The 22,764-nt window shown below is 37.7% G+C and overlaps 4 protein-coding genes across 6 annotated transcripts; 2 read left to right on the forward strand and 2 right to left on the reverse strand.

Annotated features, from left to right (window-relative positions):
* Nucleotides 1–1,480: 1,480 nt before the first annotated feature.
* Nucleotides 1,481–10,784, forward strand: SUA (suppressor of abi3-5). Of its 3 annotated transcripts, none has more exons than XM_088876120.1 (17): nt 1,481–1,644; nt 3,190–3,320; nt 3,517–3,557; nt 3,857–4,066; nt 4,199–4,637; nt 4,723–4,794; nt 4,912–5,004; nt 5,083–5,162; nt 5,694–5,847; nt 6,240–6,324; nt 6,403–6,494; nt 6,571–6,639; nt 6,924–7,103; nt 7,795–7,984; nt 8,587–9,534; nt 9,846–10,030; nt 10,359–10,784. In XM_088876120.1, the coding sequence occupies exons 2-17, from the start codon at nt 3,273–3,275 to the stop codon at nt 10,539–10,541; spliced, it is 3,069 nt and encodes a 1,022-aa protein (XP_088732246.1). In that variant the 5' UTR covers nt 1,481–1,644; nt 3,190–3,272; the 3' UTR covers nt 10,542–10,784. The 3 variants fall into 3 exon arrangements, with proteins under 3 accessions (XP_088732246.1, XP_088732247.1, XP_088732248.1); XM_088876121.1 differs by having other exon boundaries at nt 5,697–5,847; XM_088876122.1 differs by having other exon boundaries at nt 3,190–3,557; nt 3,857–4,085.
* A 477-nt stretch (nt 10,785–11,261) lies between these two features.
* Nucleotides 11,262–14,012, forward strand: LOC105156436 (Zim17-type zinc finger protein). The gene is made up of 4 exons (XM_011072557.3): nt 11,262–11,579; nt 11,821–11,953; nt 12,861–12,989; nt 13,762–14,012. The coding sequence occupies exons 1-4, from the start codon at nt 11,383–11,385 to the stop codon at nt 13,867–13,869; spliced, it is 567 nt and encodes a 188-aa protein (XP_011070859.1). The 5' UTR covers nt 11,262–11,382; the 3' UTR covers nt 13,870–14,012.
* AGP19 (arabinogalactan protein 19) lies at nt 13,916–14,983 on the reverse strand. The gene is made up of 2 exons (XM_011072556.3): nt 14,306–14,983; nt 13,916–14,218 (listed from the first exon to the last, which is right to left on the reverse strand). The coding sequence occupies exons 1-2, from the start codon at nt 14,981–14,983 to the stop codon at nt 14,114–14,116; spliced, it is 783 nt and encodes a 260-aa protein (XP_011070858.1). The 3' UTR covers nt 13,916–14,113.
* Nucleotides 14,984–16,856: 1,873 nt separating this feature from the next.
* Nucleotides 16,857–22,764, reverse strand: TADA (tRNA arginine adenosine deaminase). Its single transcript, XM_011072559.3, has 4 exons — nt 19,224–22,764; nt 19,062–19,149; nt 18,442–18,569; nt 16,857–17,309 (listed from the first exon to the last, which is right to left on the reverse strand). The coding sequence occupies exons 1-4, from the start codon at nt 22,607–22,609 to the stop codon at nt 17,036–17,038; spliced, it is 3,876 nt and encodes a 1,291-aa protein (XP_011070861.1). The 5' UTR covers nt 22,610–22,764; the 3' UTR covers nt 16,857–17,035.

Below are 22,764 nucleotides of genomic sequence, written 5' to 3' on the forward strand. Positions count from 1 at the left end.
TAATATTTTTTTAATGAAGTACTAATATGCCTATCAGACTTCCTCAACTTCGGGCATTCTTACGTTTCTGAAGTTACGATTCAATCATTGATGAGCAACTTATCAATATAAATATAATTATTTATAATTTTTAAATATTTTGGCACACACATCGAACGTAAAATTGAACAATAAAGCATTTCAATAGATACATCAATATACAAAATGAGACAAACACCTAAAAACCAAATACATAACTTATTGATTTAAAAAATATTAGGATATTCCTCAAATATAATATCCTAATATTTCTTAAATATAGTTTTCAAATATTTTTATGAATTTTCTCAATTCCTGGCTATTATAGAATTTGATTAAATAATTATAGATTTAGTTAATAGGCCCGATAAAATTGAGTAAATTAACTATAATAATTATTAAATCTAACAAATCAAGTAATTCTAATTAACGAACTATAATATTTTTAAACCAAATGTGATATTTAATTAGTCAAATTCATAAATTTTTTTGGTTAAACAATACATCGATCAATATAATTATATTAATAAATGGACTAATCAAATAATATAATTATATAAATTAATAAATTTTTGTAAAATCAAAATCTTACCTTCGGTTTCTTCTCCCGTAAATATGTGTGCGTTTGTGTGTGTAATTTATGTGTGTGTATGCTGCTGCCCACCCTTTTCCCTTTTATTTTATTATTATTATTTTTTTAATTTATTTAAACTTTTTGATAACTCCAATGACGTTTCTTAATATTCTTAATTAATATAATCTGTTCTTAAATATTATAATAAACTCTAATTTACTTCATTCAAATTATAATATATTTCAATTTCAACCAATAATTTATTTATAATTAAATAAATATTTTATCAATAAACAAATTAATCTCCCAATTATATATAAAATTCTATGAACGTCATAGTAATATTTTAAAATTAAATATATTATGTATATATTTATTTTATTATGTTTATTATAATTTTATTTATTTAATTAATTTAAATTTTTTAAAACATTCATTATGTTCTACCTAATTTCTTAATTAATATAATTTATTTTCAAATATTATAATGAGTTTCAGTTTACTCCATTCAAATTTTAATATATTTATATTTTAATCTATAATTTATTTATAATTAAATTTATTTTTTTAATAAAATTTTATAAACATCACACATATGCTGTTAATCAGTCACAAAATTGGATATTAGTAAAATTCGATACTATACTAAAAATTGAAAAATATTTTATATAGAGACTATAATGATAGTTATCAAATTGTGTATAGTAAATAATAATATAATATGATATATTCACATGAAACAAAATAAATAGATAAATCCAAACGCTTGAAAGCCCAATAACAGTCAGTTTGTTTGGGCCCAAGAAGTTGGGTAGAGGCCCGCCTTTGTTGGGCTGCTAAATTTAGAGACCAAACAATATAAGGCTCTGAAGCCCAGGTTCTCTTCTCCAGTCTGTTAACAACACAAACGAATTAGGGCAAAGAATTCTCCACTGATCGAAGTCCCAAAATCCCTAATTCTCATCTTCACAAGCGTTGAATGCGAATCCTGCATTATTGGGGGCTAAGATTGTTGGTGATTAATAAGGAGTATTCATATTTCTTCGGCAGAGGTATGTGATTTATAATTGAAAGCTTGTAGCTTTTTTGTGAATTTTGGACAATTGCTGTTGATGTCTGCTGGACGTGTTTCTTGTTCTCAGATATCAGTCGTAATCAGTAATACTGAATTTAGGTCCGAAATTCTGCCGTAGGTATACGCTTGTGTTATCTTTTCTTTTCTTTTTGCGGGGGTGGGGGCTATTCACTTCATTGGAATTAATATCCAGTCTCGTTAGAGTACGCCTGAGGTAATTATGGCATTGTATGGTACTTGAGGGACAATCAGGATTCGTGAAGTCAACATTATTTTCTAAACTTTTTCGTCAAAATTTTGGATTTTGCCATCTTGCTCTTGTTCAATGCTAAGTTTGCTGGTTTTTGGAAGGTTTACTTGTTGGCTGACTCTTATTATTGGATCATAATGGGGCCCTTGGATATTGTGGGCCGCACATTTATCCAAGGATGATAAGAGGCTGGGACTATTGTACATAGGTAGCTTGCCCACCCTGCAACCCTTTATTGGGGGAAGATGGTGCATGCATTAATATATTGTGGCAGTAAATTTTGTGCTGGTGTTCAGAAGCTTTTGTTAATTAGGTTATGCATGAATTCTGCGCTGCCACCTCATCTCTCTGTCAGTCCCTGAATTTCATTCATGTATATGCATGTGTATGATGTTTTATAAGATATTATTTCTTATGCCTCTGATTTTGTTTGGATGAATGAGCTTGTTGTATGTTTATGATGCATTCTAGATTCACAAATTGATTTAAGCATAACAACTTAAGCTTGCTGCATATATACAATGCATGCAGCTAGATTTCACTGCAGGACTTTTCTGTAGGATGGACTTGTCTATCACTCTTTGAGTTCTTTTTATTAGATTCATTGAGTTATCTTTCTTTATCAACAGGGAAAGAAAGTGCAATTCTGAAAATATACATCTAAAATTTTCTTTTTTCACTTAATTGAGTTCAGTATATAATGTAATAATAGCTGTACTTAGACCATGATGGAAAGTGGTTTTTGTCTGATAGTGATGAAAATTTGAGAAGAGTTTTCTCTTGTTATTTTCATATGCTGCTGTATGGTTACCACTTACTCGCACTGTATGCTTACCCCCATTTGAATTCATCCTTATAAATTTATTGACTATTTAAACTAGCTCTACTTTGTAACAAAACGACATACTCGTACACACGGAAGGAAAAAATTTAATCTTGTGGACATTTGAAAACTAATTGCCTCTTTTTACTTTGTTGCAAGTTATAATAGTTGTAAAAATAAAGCGAAGGGTCCATCATAAGATTACCAAAGTGATACATTTGATGTCATAATGCTCTTTGACGATCATATCTTAAAGAGTAGTATTTAACCTCTTCAATTGCTGATAATATCAATAACTTTGATGATTTCCACCTCAATGCCCTGACTTATGAGCTAGGAGAGTCTGAAGATAGATTTCTTTACAAGGTTGGATTTCGAGGGGGAACCCAACTGATGAAGATTGTCTCTTGTTCATGATGGCATAACTTCAGTTTGTTCATGAATTACAGGAAAGGTTTCATTCATCTTGCTTCTGCAACTTATCAACAATTAGGAAGAGATTTTCAGGAAAAAGTTGACACTCCCTGGAGCGATGGATCCTGGCCGCTATGGTCTTCATCAAGGATGGGAAAATAACAGCGTAATTGTGGTTTCCTTTTCATGACATATATGGGATGATATACGAGAAATTAGGCTCATGTGATTGTCCATTTTTTCCGGCATCTCTTCCTTAAAGAACATGAGAGAAGCCATGGGACAGTGAGGATGTGGAATCGTTTGCCTACATTTAGCATGATTATTACTTGCTGACACAGCTTATTCTCTTGAATCCACAGGCTCTGGAGGGATATGGTGCCGTTCATGATTCAAACTACCGGTGAGTGCGCAGTGATGCTTATCGCCGAGAGGGTAATTGGTTTCCTGTGGTTATGTTGAAGGACTCCAGGCGTTGATTTGATATATATTTTTGTTGATTGGTTTCAGATAGTCTTTGAGCAAAAGTGCATGAGAAATTATTTTCCTTTGCCCCTCATGTAATTTGTTTTGTTAATGGCATCTAGATTATTCAGTGTTTTAAGAGTTACTTTTTTCGTATTTTTTGCTTCTTGTATGTGCTAGTTTTTTTCAGTTCTTTTCGTTCCTTCTATCCCTCCTTGGCTCATATTATTTTGGCAGGGATGGTGGATCTTACGATGATAGGAGGTTTATAGATGAAAGGTTCCCAAGGGAAAATGTCTACCCTAGGGGTGCCTTTCATCGAGACGTATTGGAGAGGGATAACTATCCTCCACAGCCATCATCAGTTGGTATGTGGCCTCAAACAAGGCGGAGAAACTATGAAGAAGAATATTCTTTTGAGAGGGATTATAGACGGCATGAGAAGCCGTATGTTGTTTCATACTATGTAATTCATTCTTTTGATGAAGCTCTAAATATAATGAGAGTGAAACATTCTGCATGCGTAAATTGTGGGGTGTTTATCACCATATTGATAACAGTCATGATTATGAATCACAGGCCTGCTAGATATGGAGGGCGTGATCGAGAGGATTATGGATATGATGATTATGATTATAGATCCCGTGCCCCACATCAAAGTAGGGAGGACAGCCGTGAAAGGGATTATGACTATGGAAGACAGAGTTATGATTCAGACTACGACAGAAGCAGTAGGAGAGATGGTAACTGGAGAAAGCGTGAATCTCGGGACCGTGAATGGGACAAGAGAGGCCTTAGTCGGGAGAAGGACGAGAGCCCATATAGGAGACATGAGCATTCTCCTTCACGGTCTCGCTCTCGTTCTCATGGCCGTGATGATCGGGCAAGGTCAAGGTCTCCTCGAAGCCGGAGTCATGGTCGAAGTCATAGGGAAGACAGTTATGATGACAGCCGCTATGACAGAAGTGATAGGCGAAGAGAACGTGATGATAGACGTCAGCATGACCATTATTCTGTTGTATGCTCCATTTACTCATATTGGTTTTCCATTGTTTTTCCTGTACTTGATAAATGGACTGAACCATTGTGCTATCTCTTTACAGGCTCCATCTGCTACAGTTGTGGTAAAGGGCCTTTCTCAAAAGACAAGCGAAGAAGATTTGTATCGGATCCTTGTAATTCGTCGAAACTGATCCTTTTTTTTCCTTCAAAGTTTGCTGAAAAACCACTTTTTCTTGATTTCTGTCAAAGCACCTTGGTTCACATGCTTGATCCTTGTTCCTTGACGTCAGGCTGAATGGGGGCCCCTTCGTCATGTCCGTGTAATTAAAGAGCGAAATTCTGGCATCTCACGCGGATTTGCTTTTATTGACTTCCCCTCTGTGGTATGAAAGCACAGGTATCTCGTCGTGATGCTTGATATTCGTTAAATTCCATTAAATGGAGTCATTCTTGTAAAACAGGATTCAGCACAAGCAATGATGGATAAGCTTGGGCATGAAGGTCTTCTTGTAGATGGTAGGAAGCTCTTCTTCGAGTACAGGTATATATATATATATATCATTTTTTTTGCTGGTCCTTAACAATTCAACTCACCTAAATTCAGTTTATCTGCACTATTTGATGCTAATTGAAGTATGCACATAGTTGTTTAAAATGTAAAACCTAATAATTTGTTATTATATCATATTGATACAAAATCTACGTTCCTATTTGGAACTTTGAATATCTTTCAACTCAGGTGACCTCAACTAAACCAATAATAAGTTTTTGTATTTGGATTCTGATCTGAAGTTTGAATTCTTCCGTAGCAGTTCACACGTTGAGATTTGAGATATTGTTAACTCTGGTCTATCTTGTTTTCCGCTCCTGTACTTTCATCGTCATCTTTATTTCAACTCATCTGTTCTTTTGTTGGTTTCTGGAGAATTATATTTGTCACTATAGTTTGTTACCTGAATTAAGTTCTTGCTTGTGATAACATAATGTTGATTCTGAACTTAAAAATTGGCAAATGAAAGTGTTGAAAAACTTTCTTAATGGCTGCCATTGTAAACTCTGAATTTTGTTGCAGTAGTAAGCCAACTGGTGGAGCAAATGGATCTATTGGAATGGATAGTGCATCAAGATCAGGCCATGGTAGTCATAGAAGTATTATGGTGCCATCTGATTGGATGTGCACCATATGCGGCTGTGTCAATTTTGCACGGAGAACATCCTGTTTTCAGGTTAGTTTTTCACCGCTATTTCCGTCTATCTTTTACTTACTAATTTTCTGTAGCAAGTGTTTCTGGTCTTGGGTTGCTAGCTGCTCTTGGAAGAAGCTGATTTCTAGATATAATTTTCTTGCAAGCAAATTTAACAGTTGTGATTAGTTTATGTCTCTCTTTATACAAGGATACTAGGTAATGGGTGTTATGTCTAGGCTTGGTGCTCATATGTCCAAAGTCCAACCTTACTTCTGTTACCTTAAGTTCTTGCCAATGCACCCTATGCTGCAAATAGACAAGATGTTAGAAGTCGAATTATTTTTACCTAACTCCCAACTCAACGTGTCTTACTCAGTATATAGGCTCTGGTATTGCGTGCTTAATTGATATCTCTTTCTTTATTCTATAAGTGTAATGAGCCGAGAACAGAAGATGCTCCCCCAGCTGATATGGCATCATCAAATCCCACCCCTAGTGGCAAAAGAGGAGAAGCAGGTTAGTTTACTTTGCTACAATTCTGTAAGCTGGCAGGGTTCTTATATTTTATATGAATTTTGAGATGATATGTTTTAGGTCCTACCCATGTTCTTGTCGTTCGTGGATTGGATGAAAATGCTGATGAGGAGATGCTCCGTTATGAATTTTCTAAGCATGCTCCCATTAAGGTGCAACATTTGTTATTTTATTTTATCTTCCTTTATCTATGATTGAGGATCCGTAATAATTTCAAAAACCTTGCAGGATCTGCGACTTGTTAGAGACAAATTCACACATGTCTCTAGAGGATTTGCATTTGTTCATTTCTATTCAGTAAGTAATTTTTCATTTTGTTCATTTCTATCCAGTGTGTAACTTCACTCGTCTCTCAATGCATGGTGGTGAAGTCAAGTATTTGGTGCTTAAGCATTCAAAATTGACTGAGGTTTACATTGTTTTAATATTATGTTGGCAATTTGATGCTCAGTTATATGGGTCATACTTTGTTCTGTTTTTCAATTTAGTGAAAAGATCACATGGTCTTGGGCATACTTCGCTTAGAGGGCATATTTATTCTATGGATAAATTGTGTTTCTTATGGGTACTCCGATCTTCAGGTTGAGGATGCTACTAAAGCACTTGAGGCAACAAATGGTACTAATTTGGAGAAAAATGGTCAGATTCTTCGAGTTGCGTATGCCAAAAGTATTGTCGGACCTGGATCAGCAGCTTCTGGAGCTTCTCAGTCGAGCAGTCTGGCTGCTGCTGCAATAGAAGCGGCAACATTTGCTCAGCAGGTTTGCTGTCTAGCCTTTCTGGGTAACACATTGCATATGTGCACTGTCAACTGTACTCTTGGCCCAAACATCCCTGCTGGCCACTTTTTTTAATGTTTGGATTCTAGATGTTGATAGCCCAAACTTGGATGCCGAGAAGTCATAGTATGTGCTGCTCCTCCTATTGAAACAGTTGATTGTTGGTCTGCAGACTTCATATTACCTACTATGTAAATGATTGTGTCTGCTACTCAATTTCCTTTTACTTTAGCTCAGTGCTTTTCTTATTAATATGGCTGTCTAAGAATGAGTTGAATCACTGTAGTCGCACGAACTTGGTGAATTGCTAACCAAGCCAGATTTGGAGAAATAAAAAGAATTCAGATCTGCTCTCTATTGTTAAGTTTAATTGTTTCACTTTATAGTGTCCTTGATGGCATGCTAATACTGAAATTAAAGTTTTCAGGCTAATTTTATTTGCCTTTTAAAGATATTATTGAGTTCTGAGAGCAAAGGTTACTTCAAAGTGTAAGACGGCACTTTCTCATGCGTTGTCTTGCATGGCTTATTATCGTTCTCCAGCTGCTTGTTAATCTTATGCAAGTGGATAAATTGTACTCAATTGATGTATACATTGCTTGATATTGGTGCTCGGCTTCTTCTGTTGGTCCGGTATAAGTACATGACCTGTGTTTTTTTCTGTATATTTTAGTATGATGCAGTCGGTTGGGCACCAAAAGAGTACAATCCAGAGGATAAACAATCAGGTGCCGTCCAAGAGCACAGTGGACAAGTTGCAGGTCAAACCGATCCTTCTGCTCCGCAATCTGGTTTTGTATGGGACGAAGCCTCTGGCTATTACTATGATGCCGCTTCTGGGTTCTACTATGACGGAAATACAGGTTATCCAACTTATTGCTTTCTCTCTGTTTGAAGCTTCCCTTTATATCTTTTTTTTTTATGACATAATAAGCTCCTTTTATATTGATGAATTTTGTAGATCAGCTTTTGATGATAAGAAATTATAGCATGTTGCTTTGTATCATGGGTTGGTTATACTTAAAATGATGATGGTTTGTGTGAACTGCCTGTTTGAAAAGCATTTCAGTATTTAGTCTCGAAATTCCGGAAAAATATATCTCCTTTATATCATTGTCATTGTCATTATTTTTGTTTATTTTGTTGTTTTTAGCACAACTGCTCCCCCCTTTGTCCCAAATTTGTATCTCCTATTTCCTTTCCATACCTAAATTGAATGCTTTGCCCCCAACTATTCTTTCAGTTAACCAATGTATCTTGTATTAGTATCTTTGTGATATGTATATACAATGCCAAACTTGCCAAGAGTCGTCTCTGATGTTTCTTGGTGGAAAAAAAATGCGTAGTTCAAAGGTATATTATCTATAATGATCTTGGGGATGTCTATATATGTGGGCCTACTGAGTCCTCTCTGTAAAAAAAGCTGAAAAAATGATGGTTATTTCCTGCAATGTCTTGTCTGCAGGTTTATATTATGATGGCAATAATGGTCTCTGGTATTCTTTTGATCAACAAACCCAGCAGTATATTCCTTGCACTGATCAGAATGACAGGACAGCTGAAAAACAAAATGAAATTTCTAAGCCATCGGATGGTTCCAACAGTAGAAAAGTTGTTATTTCTGCACCTGCTGCAACAGTGACATCAAATGAGAAAGCTGCTTCTTTACCAGACGCCGTCCAGGCTGCTGCTGCTGCCGCAATAGCTGCTGAGAAGAAAGAGAAGGAAAAATTGAAAGAAACAAGACTGGCATCCAAAAGTAGCATCCTGGCTAACAAGAAAAAGATGAATAATGTCTTAACCATGTGGAAGCAAAGAAGTCATGAAGGACAAGCACCACGCGTCTCTCTTGATGACAACCAGCTTTCCGCTTCATTGGAAGAGAGATCCATCCCGTCATCTATGAAGAGCAAGTTCAAAAATGAAGGGCTGACAACAAAAGAGAATGCTATAGCTTCAGCAGGATCTATAAGTGCCTCCCAATCTACTGGTTTAGAATCCCAAGATAGGGCAAGGCCTGCCATTGGCAGTTCTGGGGGGACTTTAAAAGGAGTAATTAGGGGTTCTGGAATGGGGGTGGTGAAATCAGACACCATTTATACAGGACCAGGAGAAGGTGCCTCAGCATCGTCGTTTAGTACGTCTTCAGCAGGATCTTCTTCACTGACATACACAGAAGCTTCCACAACAGCGATGCCATTCAGAACGGATGCATCTGCTTTAGGTTCCTACATACCACCTGTTACTGCTGGAACTGGTAAGAGAAGGTTCTCTGAGATGCCATCCACTTCCGTTGCAAATAAAGAACAGTCCCAAACTACCTACAGAGATCGTGCGGCTGAGCGGAGAAGTTTGTATGGTTCATCATCTGCTTTTGGGGATGACTTATCAAATGCAGGAATTGGAGATCCAAGTAAGTCTTGATTGTGATACATGACACATTTTATCTTATTCTTCTCTCTCTTGGATTAAATCCTATATTCCAATAAATTGTGGCTAGCTTTTCTTTTTGCTGTATGATTATGGGACTGGACAGAATTTAGGTGTGTGAAAGGGGTAGGCTATAGTTGGAATTGCTTGGCCTTAGCTTCAAGCTTTGACTACTGCAATTATGTGTAAAACTGAGAAGGATAAGATTCCAATGGTCGAATTGCTAGTTTTATTTCTCTACGTACTGTGTATTGACTCGTGAGAAAATTTATGTTCTTATCGGGGACTTCAAAGATCGAGATCCAACACTTAGAAGGGGTGTTTTGGATTCCATGCCTTTCCCTCCTGGTGTTGGTGGTGGACGAAGTACTGGAGATGCAAATAGTCAGAGTTATGAGGTGATCACAGCAGACAGGGCTATTGATGAGAGCAATGTTGGCAACCGGATGCTTCGCAACATGGGCTGGCATGAAGGCTCGGTACCAACTCTAACCCTGCACTTGCATACCTTTCATATTGGTCTATGCAAAAATCAAATGCATATTTTGCAGATTGCGTTTATAATAATACTTTACCTTCCATGTGATCTCAATAGTTTTTCGAAGTAGGTACCCATCTTCATTTGTCAAGTCCAGAAATTTTCCTAGCCCAACACTGCAATTTCTCAATTGTTATTTGGAGCATCAACAACCGTATAAGCTGTTGAAACATATCGATGTAGTGGCCAGATGCAATATTAATGTGTATCTTGATCTGACCTTTTTGTGCCAAATTTTTGTCTGGTTTGTGTGTTGATTCTTTGTCCAGGGCCTGGGGAAAGATGGGAGTGGTATGGTAGAGCCCGTCCAGGCGCAGGCCATAGAAACTAGAGCCGGACTAGGGAGCCATCAGCCAAAGAAAGTGGATCCAAGCCTGGAGGTGCAGGCTGGAGATAGCTACAAAGCTGTTATTCAGAAGAAGGCCATAGCTCGCTTTCGAGAAATGTCATGAGTTGAGTCGATGAGGAGATGGCAGAAGAGAACATTAAGAGATTTGTAAGAGTGTTTTGGGTTATAGCGGTGCCATTTCATGTTGTCGTATATTCCCCTCGAGTTGCACTTTGTAGCACGACATGAAATCCAATGAAATGTAAATCATTAGATTGCCTCTCCTATTCCAATAACTGTATGTTTTTATCTCACAACGTATTGTTTTCATCAATGTTGTGGAATAACAAGTCTGAATTTGTTTCCAGTTCCTAGTTTAGACTGTTGGAAGTGTCGCAGGGAAATGCTAATCGGCTACCCATTCAATTGCAAGTTCTCATGCAAATAGATTTCTGAGGTAGTTAGGAGGTTTTTCTTGTAGTACCTTTAGTATGCATGGTTCTCCCAAGATTAGAACATGAGATGTACCATATAGAAGTTTGAACTATTGGGCTGTGTCTGGAGAAGTAAGAATGGTTATCAATTGGTGATTCATGCGTCTGCGCCTAGTCTATTTCTACCAACTTAGACCATTAGCGTAACTCATTAAAATGTTTTTACATATTTATAAATGATCAATTTTTGGGTTGATTGTTTATACAAATAATTTTTGTATTCATGTAAAAGTATATTTTAAGTTAGTATTGATTCATTTCGATCCAATAATTCATTTAATCTTTTTTTTTAATTTAATAAACACAATAGAAAATTAAATTGGAGCACAGAATATGAATCGGTGTCGTAATAATTAGGAACACATCAAACTCAAGTTTTCTGTCGCTTTAGTAATTCAGCGGACAGAGTGAAAGAGAAGAAGAAAATAGGAAAAATAAAGAACAGGTTTACGGGCAGCCCCTTTTTGATTTATGGGTTTGGTTCCGTTCCTTTCTTTATCGTTGAAAATGGCCGCCGCCAACAGCTGCAAGATTCTTGGCTTTGATTCTTCTCTATGCTCTACACGCAGTGCCCACATTAAAACCAAGCCCCCACCTTCTTCTAATCCCTGTTCTCAGTTGTTCAGAGCTAATCTTGATTCCAGCTCTAAATCCTTTACACTCCCCAGGTCCCTTCGTTAACATTTATAATTGTTTTTGTACATTTTTAGGTCTCCTGATTCATCTGTGTTTTATTTTTCATCTGGGTTTCATGTTTCATTAGCTTTTTCTTAAGTCCAAAGTGATCATTTTCGTGGAGGATAGTGGGGCGTTATTTATTGTTTTCGTATAGTTGTATGAAAAAAATTGTTCCTTTTTAAATTCTCTTGTTGTGTTCTTTTGTTAATTGGAGTACCTATTGTTTAGCAGGTTGCGGATTTCTCACCGAAGAAATAAGGCGCTGGAGCAATGTTATAGGGTGCCAAGGATTTCGTCTTTGTTGGAAGACAGTTATGAAGAATACCAAGAAACAGAGCAGTCTGTTTCAAAGAATTCCCAACAGGTGTGTTTTCTTTCTATGTTAGTTTTTGCTTTTTGTTCGGATTAGAATTTTTAGTCATGTTCTTGTACTTGCTCGTTTGCTATTCGGGTTTGTTATTGTTATGTGATAATTGTGTTGCCAATTGGTTGTCTCATTCTTTTAGAATGTGTTGTCAATTGTGGGCCAATTCCATAATATCACCAGTAATTAAGCATTTTTAAGAGCATTTCTCTTGTGGGGCGCTCTTAGTGTGGGGAAAACTCAAGCAGCAAGCTTGTTGTTTCGTATGTCTGGGAATTATTTGATACGGGACAGATACTCAAACATTGAGGGGTACATGATATGAGGTGATAAAATGACTGCTTCAGCGACTGTTAGTTTAGGAGTTATTTATCGAAGCTTTGATTTTTATGAACTACATAAGTAATTAAAGTGTACTCTTTTAACTCTTTGTTAGTTAGTGACTAGTGAGTTGGAATGGCTCAGCGTTATGCTTCACAAAAGATAGGATGATGCAATTTGATTATTGTCTTATGACCGGATTGATCGTAAAGAAGTGCTAGAAAGTTTTCCTTCTAGTTCATATTTTTTGACATCTTGAATGAGAAAATTCAGAGGAAATTGGAGTTTTTAATTTCCTGTGAACTCGATGATATAGCTTTTACCTGCAAGTGATGCTTGGATTCTTCCCATCACATTAAATAGGATTTTTCTCTCATAAATTGCATGAAAAGAAACTTGGGAATGCTCTTAAACTATTAACCAGCACTTGTATGGGGCATTCTTTTATTACTTTAGTGGGTTTGAAACACGTGTTAACAGTTTGACATAACTAGTTATCCAATCCAATATGTCGTATCTATTAATTAAATACTATCTTAATGAAGTATTTTGTGCTTGGCTCTGCTCCTTGAATTCTTCCTTCCAGGAAGCTGCAATTGATCTGAAGCTCCCAAGAAGAAGTCTGTTAGTGACGTTTACATGTGGTGCTTGTGGTGTAAGATCACAAAGGTTGATAAATAGGTTAGCTTATGAACGTGGCCTAGTTTATGTACAGGTAATTATAGATTGATCTATTCAGGTCTCACTATTGACTATTCTGCCGATAGTATCTTGCATTTTTGTAATAGTCATGTCAATTTGTGCCTGATTTCACTTGCTAGTTGTTGTTTATCGGAAACAGTAGTTAGTGATCTGTTCTGTGGATTTTTTTGTTACCAATTTGTTCCCTATGATTTCTTCGCAAGTGTCTTCAACAAACTGTACAGTAGGCGATTTAACATGTTCCTCGCCTTCATTTGGTCAATACATATATATGCAATTCACTTGGCCACTCAGCGGAATTGGCAGAATTCATCCTCTTTCTATATATGCTGGGACTCTCAAAGTGCAAATTCGGGTTTACTGTTATCAAATTGGAGAACTAGTAATTTTATATTGAGGCAGTAAAATTTAAGGCAAAAGAGTATATTTAGCAGAAGATTTCTCAGCTTAAAGAAACCATTGGAGGTGAAGATATGTAGTATATAAATATTAACAATACTGAACTTTTAACAAAGTGTTTGATATGATGTAAAATGTAGCCTTATTAACTATATATGAATAAGCAGTAGTCATATTGGCTTCCAGCCGCATGAATAAATCTCTTATTAATTACTGTCTGATATTTCCCAATGTATCATGGCATAATCTTTTTTGACTGGATGCTTATAGCCTTCTAATGAAATGTCTTGCCCAGGTTTCACTTTTTATATCCTTCGAGTTATCTTTGTCTTTCTGTGCTTCTGTAATTTTTTTATAAGTGTTAAACTGACTATCCTATGCAACAGTGTTCAGGATGCTCTAAGTATCACAAGCTAGTTGACAATCTTGGACTTGTGATTGAGTACAACTTCCAGGAGGAAATTGATTTGGATGCAAGTACAGATCAAGTCTAGAGAGAGCTTCTATTTGATTTGCATTCAATTCATTCAAACAAAAATATTTTTGTAGGACGACGGCAAATAAAACAATTTTATATATTTATGTAGTGATAATACAATATTTCAGCAAAAAGAATGAATATCATATGGTTAAAATGGAGTGATGCTCTGATCCTCTTCTGTATGCCAATACACCTTCTTCCCATAACAAAATGTTCCCCTTGTGCGTATCTATGGAAGACTGCACGTCCCTAAAAGTTTAGGACCAGAAGCTAGTGATGGCCAAAAAGGTAGCAACTGCCAATCCAGCGGTCACCTGCATTCTAGTTCTTCTCCCTTGTTGATCAAGTGATACACCTCCATTCTGTAATTGAAAGATGAGGAATCAGCAACTGTACCACGTTATACATTTATAAAATCATGTAGTAAAACTTTTCCAGTTATTAGTTACCAAATCTAGGGTTGGTGACGGTGCTGGTGTTGTTCCTTCAGTATCTTGAACTTTAGGAGGTGCTGGAGGGCTTTGAACAGTGGGTGCTGGTGCTGGTGCATGATGATGATGCTTGTGCTTGTGCTTCCTTTTCTTGTGCTTGCCTGGTGCTGGTGCGGGTGTAGGAACCTGTTCTGCTGCTGGGACAGGGGACGCAATTGATGGTGTTGGAGCCGGCACTGGTGCTGCCTTAGGTGGTGGTACAGGTGCCAGAACCACAGGTGCCGGCGCAGGTGCCTTTGTTGAAGGCGCTGGTGCTGGTGGTGGCTGCTGAGTTGGTGTTGGGGATGCTTGTGGCGGGGGCACAGCTGGTGGTAGGGCAGGTGATGAAACAGGCGGCTGTGGAAGTGGCAATGCTGGTGGCTGAGCTGGACTTGCCACTGGTTGACTTGGTGGAGGTTGTGGTGGTGTGGTGGTTGGGCTTGAAGCTGGTGGACCTTTGGGTGATGGAGAAGTTGTTGGGGTGGCTACCGGCACGGCTACAGTTACAGTTGGTGGAGGAACCGTGGATGGCGGTGGTGTAGTTGTTGGAGGAAATGTGGATGGTGTCTTATAAGGTGAAGCTGCTGGTGCTTGGGCATTGATGGTCATCGATAAAATGCAGAAGCAAGAAATACAAACCCATACGAGTGCTGCCATTTTGGAGATGGTTGGAGTTGATTACAACCTGCACCTGTATTTATATATCTAAGAAGCGATGGATCCTGGAGGTAAGAGTTTGGTGATATGTCATGAGGGGAAATGTAGTTTTCATTCATATCAATGCTATTGCTGATCATGGTAATACCTTACTGGCTCCAAATTTTGCATCAATGAATGCATTAAGCTTGTGTATTCATTTCTTCCCTGTTGAAAATTGGTGCTACTGGTCACATGTTGCCGTCAACAATCTTCCGTGTGGGGTTTGATTAGGTCAAATCATTGCTTGACAGCCAGTAATCATATTGAGGTATTACACATTAGTTCATGCTTTTCACTATTTCACTTTAAATGTAAGGACTTTGGAGAAGTTCCTTTGGAGTAAAGGAAAATGAATTTCTGCTATAAGCATGCAAGAAAATGAAGGGAAAGTTGTGAAGAGCAAGAAAAAGTGCCTGTATTTTCAGAACGCAACTTTATTTGCCATCATGATATTACTGAAGCAACTCTCTTTTATGAACTGAAAGGCAGAGGACCCAAATAGCAAATAAATAATCCAGACGGGACTTGCTTTCAATTTTGTCAAACTTTTTCTCTTCTCTTGTTTGTTTGCTTTTCCCAGTTTTGGCCTTTGGGGATGTGCAAACCCAAATTAGAGATGATAAATTACCGCTAAAAAAGGTGATAAATACAGCCAATAAAAGAAGAAGAAATGTGACGAGCAATGAAAGCAAAAATCAAAAGGGATTGTCAATTAAAACGAGGTAAATTATATTGACATCTTTTGATGTTAGGTTTAATTACACAAATAACTCATGTCTTTTGTAAAATTACCGTCCTTTGTAGGTTGTAATTGTAATTACAAGTGTACCATTATTTAGTAACAAAAGTTTACACTAGCATCCTTTAAGGTACATTATAATAACAGCTCTTAAGGGGCAATATCTATAATTTGCAAAAGATCAGGGGTGTGTGTATTTAAACTTAACTTTAAGGTCATTCTTAAAATAAGACAGCAGAAAGGTAGTTGAATAAACTACCTTTCTAATGTATCTAAGAGCATTAATATTTCTAACGGTATTTGGAAGGTAGTTGAAAAAACTGGAGAGCTACGATCAAGACTCATCAACCGCACCGCAAATACCTTAAACCAAATTGTCTGTTTCAACGAAATCCAGATCATGACAAAGGAACAGACTTTGGTATTAAGTCCCAATTAATACTAATAAATAATAAGTTCCTCCCATTGCATTTTCTACCTCTTTTTTGGTTTATGGTACAAGATCGTCGGAATATCACGCCCCAAATCTGGAGCTTTAAGTCGTTAGACTCAATAGACACGTTTTTCCTGAAGAGAGAGGTCTCTAAATAGACATCAGGAATCATGAGAATTTCCAGTGACTGTGAGGCCCTCACGGTCAAGAAAAAGAACTTGAATGTACACCAACTTCTACATGTTGCCTTCTAGAAAGAAAAGGCGTCTAAGTTATACGGTCTGATAGAATCTTCGGCAACAAAAAAAAAAAAAAAAAAGTGGAATTATAATTCAATAGCATAATAGTCTGATCAGTACTATCTATCATTCAAACAAATACTCGTTGCTCTTATGGGATTTGATATAGTTATGCTTGTTCAAAGAGTGCCCGTGTAGTGATAATCTGTTCGCGGTTTCTCTGTATTATCCCCTCAAGCATTCTCTGTATTATCCCCTCAAGCATCAAGTCCAACGATTTGTATAACAGCCCTTTTGGAGGTTCATTATCCCCCAACATTCAGTATGAACACACAAACATATGAAAGATTATGGTGCCTATTGAAACTTGATAAAGACGGTCAAATGAATGAAAATCAAGTGCAAGAGAAAACAAAGATATGCTGCTAAGTCATTTGTGTACCAAAAAAATTGATCCTCCAGAAAAAAGGAATGTATAGATAACAAAATCAAATAAAAGAGCAAGGAACTTGTACAGGAGAAATCTGCCTACTCAGAATGCAGAATTTCTTATTGACGAGCAATTTTATAGCTTGAAGAGAAATTCATTTTCCTGTCAATCACAAACAGAACATGAGGTGAAAGGCATCATGCATCTTTGTGAAGAACTTTGATGGACGGTGTGAAATGGGAAGGCAAGTAGGTGGTGATGAGGGAGCCTCAGGTTTCTTATCCTTCTTTCTCCTTAGCTTGAAGAATTGTTGCATGGCATCTGCACACTCTGCTGCCAGCACGCCTCGCCTGATAATTATCTTAGGATGGAAAGGATGAACTGGAGCAGCTGGCTTATCAGTTTCTTCCAAGTCATTTCCTCCATCTCCACTTGGAAAAAGCCTGCAAATGTTGATCAAGGTTGTTGGACAAAGAAGTCAGTGTCGCATGCTCAAGAAAGAACTTAACGATGTGTTGTTTAAAATGCTTTAAATAATTTCAGCTAAGGATCAGAAATTCCAACCAGCTGACTATTTGGATTAGCCAGATGCGAGCAATATTCTTTTCTAATATGCCCTGCACCTCTAGGAAGTGTCATGAAATGCATCTCAAGTGATGATGTCTGTTACTAGAGTTTGACAATGATAACTCCTTTATGTTAATATCATTTGCTTTTGAAGGGCTAATAAGAAAATGGGTGGCAGATTGATCAACAGATACAGTTAACATTTCAGGTCTTCCATAGGCAGCACTTGAATAAGAACTTGATTTATGAACATGGAAAGCTATTACGGCTTCTGTATGTTAAGGTAAATAGTGGTCAATTTCAGCAGAGTGGTTTCTGGTGGTCTTTAGTCTGTCATGAATAGGGAAATAATAAGAGTCATAATGAAAGTAGAGAAATTAATTTATTTGATCAGTTGGTATTTGGACTCAGCTCACCCCTGGCTACTTATATGTTAGAGTCAAGTTTGAGGTACTATAAAACTACAAAGAAGCTTAAGCTTTCGAAGAGGCGGGGGATTAGAAACCAAATTACAAACACAGAGCTGGTTGACTGTTGAGTTGTAAGACTCTTAAGTTCCATTAATATCTCATAGTTCAATAAAAAGTTCGAAGATTATTTCAAAGAGGCAATATTTTATGATCTGGTCTCTGTAGTCTCAAAAACGTGTAGAGCTACTCGATTAAGTATTTAAGTTTCATGTAGCATGCAACCCTGATTTAAAAATCACTTCTTCCATCAACCACTCAGGTATGAGCCAGATAGAAGAAACATAGTAAAAGGCGAAATGAGCAGCAGGCATGTTGGAACAAAAATGTTCTCATTTATGATCAGCAAATAGTAGTTCCTTCAATATAAAAGTAGCACTATTGTAATGCTAATCAAAATCCAGATCAGCATATAACCGGCAAACAAAACCAAAATGGAAAAAAAAAAGAATCCATATTAGCATAAGAAAACACCATAACCAAACAAAACATGGCAAAGCATGCTTCAAAATATATTCACCGATTATCAACTTCTGCTTACCTAATCCAGCTGCCATCAGCTCCCAGAAGCTTATTAGGAGCTCCCCATACAACAGTGTCTATTCTAGCTTGAAGTATTGCTCCAGCACACATGGGACATGGTTCAAGTGTTACATAAAGTGTAGTTTCCTGTAGATGAAAAAGAACTTGGATGTTTAGCAAAAAACATTGTATTAGACATGGTTTTGCAACTCTAGACGCAAATTGTATAATAGAAACAAGATTAAGGTGGCCTGCTTTTGTTGGACCAGAAATTGACACAATTGAAAAAATAATTGCAGCAATAAGTAAATACATTGAAATAACTCCTTTTGGTTTCAAACGAAAAAAATTATCACCAGGTAATTTCACAAATATGTCAACCATTTCCTGTTGGTTAAAATCTATAGGATTCTGTTAGTTCTAACTCTAGACAAGTATGATGTATAATTCATACTTTGACCAGTTCTGGAACAAATAGAATAAAAAACTGCTCCTGGATCAGAGTTAAGCAAGCTAAGATGAAACTACCTATATCACATTCATCCAACTATATCAAGGCAACTGTTCTACCAAACATCATCAAAAGATTCATATGTCACCAAATAAAGTGTGTCAAATGAACAGAAACAGAGATATTACAGAAAGCCTCCACGTTCGGAGCATGTTTGAACCTTCCCGTATGCAAATCATTTCTGCATGGGCAGTGGAGTCACGCAGCTGTTCCACCCTGAAATAATCCAATAACAAATAACATGGTTTTCATATAACAAACAAGAAACAGAGAAAATGAAGACAACTTACAGATTGCATCCACGAGCAATTATCTTTCCTTTGTGCACTAGCACAGCCCCTACAGGCACCTCCCAGTTGTCAGCAGCTTTTTGTGCTTCCAACAGTGCTTCCCTCATAAACATTTCATCAATTTTTCGCTTCTCTGCTTCGAGCCTATATGCTTCTTCCCATTCATCAAATCTATCTTTTACAACTTGGTTATTCCGCTGAAGCTTCCTTCGTTTCGCCTCCTCCTCACTAACCGCTGATTCTGGTTGCTCCATTGATCCCGTATTTAGTTGCACACTCATGCTATTATTAGATGCATTTGCTTCTCCAGTCTCTGAAACCCCTCGCACAATAGGAGATCTTCGCAGCCGTAGTGCAGGTGAAGGAATTGAGGAGTCAACTGTTGCTGCAGAAGAGGCAGCTCGAGAATTTCCTTCAGAAGGCAAAGAAATGCTGATGGGTGGTGTATCGCTTCCTGGAACAACTGAAGAAGATGGTGCATTTGTTCTCACCTCCTTGAGATGGCCCTCTGAAGTTGATGAGCTGGAACCCTCTTCAACTTGAGAGAGAGTATTGTCCTCTTGATGACTGCCATATACTTGTTTAATGCTTCTTTTTTCCTTTTCTCCAGTTACCTCTTCATTGTCCTCTGCTTCATGACCAGAAAACCATGTTTCACTACTTGTGGACTGATTGGGTGAGCTCCTTCCGCCTGTCTTTCTACCTGAGCTGTGACTTTCAGAATGTGAAGCCCACCGCAGACGAACTATATCCCCAATGATATTCCATAAGGACCTTCCAGTTCTCTTAACAATGGCATTGCCAGCTTTGCTTGTGTCATCTTGGACTTCTGCCTTAGACAGTTCAGGAGCAGACGATTCATCTACATTCCACATTTCATCTGAAGGCCCCTCTGTTCCAGACTGCTGAATATCATGCCTTGACTCATGCTCCTTTGATTGAGAATCTCCAGAACTGTATTGTATTAGATTCTTTTGGTGGTGTTGCTCCTCATGCACAAACTTAGCTTCATTAGTTGCCTTCTCTCTCTGGATTTCAGAACTCGAGATCTCATTCCTTACCTGGTCAACAAACTCACCAACATAGTGTGCTGAGGATCTCTCTAATTGAGCAGCAGATCCAATCATATCTTCATGTAACATGAACTCTGGAGACTGTCCATGAGAACTATTGCTTTTAGCCCCACCATGTAATGCAGTAGAACCAAATTGTTGACTTCCCTCACTGACCTCATTAGCACTTCCAACCTTTGACCCCAGAGACAACTCACCTGTTTCTGGTAAATGAGACTGAGTTCTTACTATTGTCTGTGATTTATTCTTATTTCTATCTTCTAGATAAATCGCACTAGAATCCCCAGAGAAAGGGACTGAAGTTTGGTTCGATTGACCAGATATATTTCTGGAATTATCTCTCTTGATAATTGTGGCATGTGTCTGGGAACGCAGCTCTTTGGATTCTGAAGATGAGCCATAGGCTAACTTCACATTCTCTTCTTGTTTTGTAAATTTATCTGATGGCCTTTCTAAAATTGATTTACCATCTTGTTTGGTCAATTGTTGGGACTTCCCCCTTGATTCCACTAGGCCACTTGCTTGATCATATTGCTGTTGTTGCTTTGCTGCACTATTTATCGAGCTAAGAATATTAGTTGAGTAAGCTTCCTCTTTAACACTAGTTTCATACCTTTGCTGAGAAATGGATGTCTTTCTAATATCAGTCTCTTGAATTTCTGATACTTCAGCTACCTTACGAGAATGCCTCTGATATTCATCTTCTCTGGTGCTAATTCCAACTGCTGCTTGATGTTCTTCAACTATTTCCTGACTTGAACTTCCAACTTTAGCAGACATCTCACTCTTGCCGCTGTATATTTGCTGAGAGCCATAAGATCTTCTAACATCCTCACTGCGGATATCTTGACTTTCCTCAAAGTGTTTATACTTCAGTCTAGTCTCAGATTGTTTTGAAACTTCATCACCTCTTTGCATAAGCTGGTTTTTCCTCTCTTCATCAATTTTTGTGGTTCTAGTTGATTTTTCCTTCCTATCATCATAGCTCACATAATAATCAGATGACCGTCCATAGTCACTTTCATGCGCCATTGAAAACTTTGATTCCTCTTGTGAGGTTTCTTGTCTCAAATCGATCTTTTTCTCTACTACATCAACAAGCTTCTTCTCTGATTTCTTTCTAAAGTCTGACTCAACTATACTTGATCCGGAACAGTGTTCTTTTTCGGTGCTCTTCTTTGTCAAACTAACCCCTTGGTGTTCTCTATGATCCTCACGCCTATGATCCTCTTCTCTAGCTTCCTGGTAGACATTACTGCTTGAATTCCCTTTATGATAACTCGACGACTCACCCAGAAATCTGCCTTCGCTCAGCTCAATTTCATTGTCACTGTCATATTCACCAGTTGAAGACAAGGAGTAATATGATGAGCAACTAGAACCATCTCTCCTCATCTTCTGCCTGTGCTCCTCTCTTCTCAACAAATCTTCCCTCTCTTCTGTCTTTGACCTCACCTTCCAATTCTCCTTACTTAACATAGATTCTCTCTCCTGTTTCTCTTGGGCCTTTTCGCTTGCATTTCTCAACATAGTCTCCCTCTCTTCTTTTTCTCTAGCTGTTCTATTTCTCAGCAAAGCATCCATGTGTTCCTCCTGTAACATTGCTTTTCTATTTTTTTCCCTCTCCTCTTCCCTCCGAGTCCTCTCCTCTCTCCTTCTATTATCCTTCTTCCTCAAACTAGCCATCGAAGCATACTCACATCTCGACTCACTCTCCAAAACACCCAGATCCACTCTTTTCTTTTCATTTCGACACTTATTGCTTACCCCACCATCCTCGCTCTTTTCCAATGTGGGTTTCTTAGCCAATATTCTTGCCTCCTTTCTCACACGAAAACACTCCTCCCCAATATCCTCAGTCAACAAACTAAGCACAGCCTCGGCCTCATCAACACCCCCAAGATCATACCTTTCACTCCTTTCCTCGAACACCATACATTTCCTAAATCCCCCTCTCCTCCTACCCACACTTTTCTCCTTAAAGGTGCAAGCTTTATCACAATAACAACTTCTATCAGCATCACAAACTGGTAATCGCGCATAATAACACCGATCCAGACCACCCGAAATCATTTTTCTATAAGGTGACCATTGAATTAAAGAGGATTGCCTCAACCCGTACAAGCTATAGCAATAACTTGGGCTTGTTGGCACTTTATACATTGAAGTAGAACAGCAACAACAGCAAGTTCTTGGCGATGAATAGGCAAAATGATATCTTTCATTGGACCGGGGTGAGCAATCATTGTATGCAAATGAAAGTGAGCCTCTTGTTCTTAGTGAAATTGTTGAAGTTATACAAGTGTTGTGCATAGCTCAAATCCAGCGAGAGAGAGAGAGAGAGAGAAGATTATTGAAGGGGAAAGTTACCTTGAGAAAAAATGAGAAGAAGTGCCAAGTCTTGTTGCTGATCTCTTGTGCTTGTGAAGTAACAGCACACAGAAATTGAGGATTCGGGCTAAGCTACA

Source organism: Sesamum indicum, linkage group LG2 (assembly GCF_026168435.1).
Source record: "Sesamum indicum cultivar Baizhima isolate 11 linkage group LG2, ASM2616843v1, whole genome shotgun sequence".
NCBI lineage: Eukaryota > Viridiplantae > Streptophyta > Magnoliopsida > Lamiales > Pedaliaceae > Sesamum > Sesamum indicum.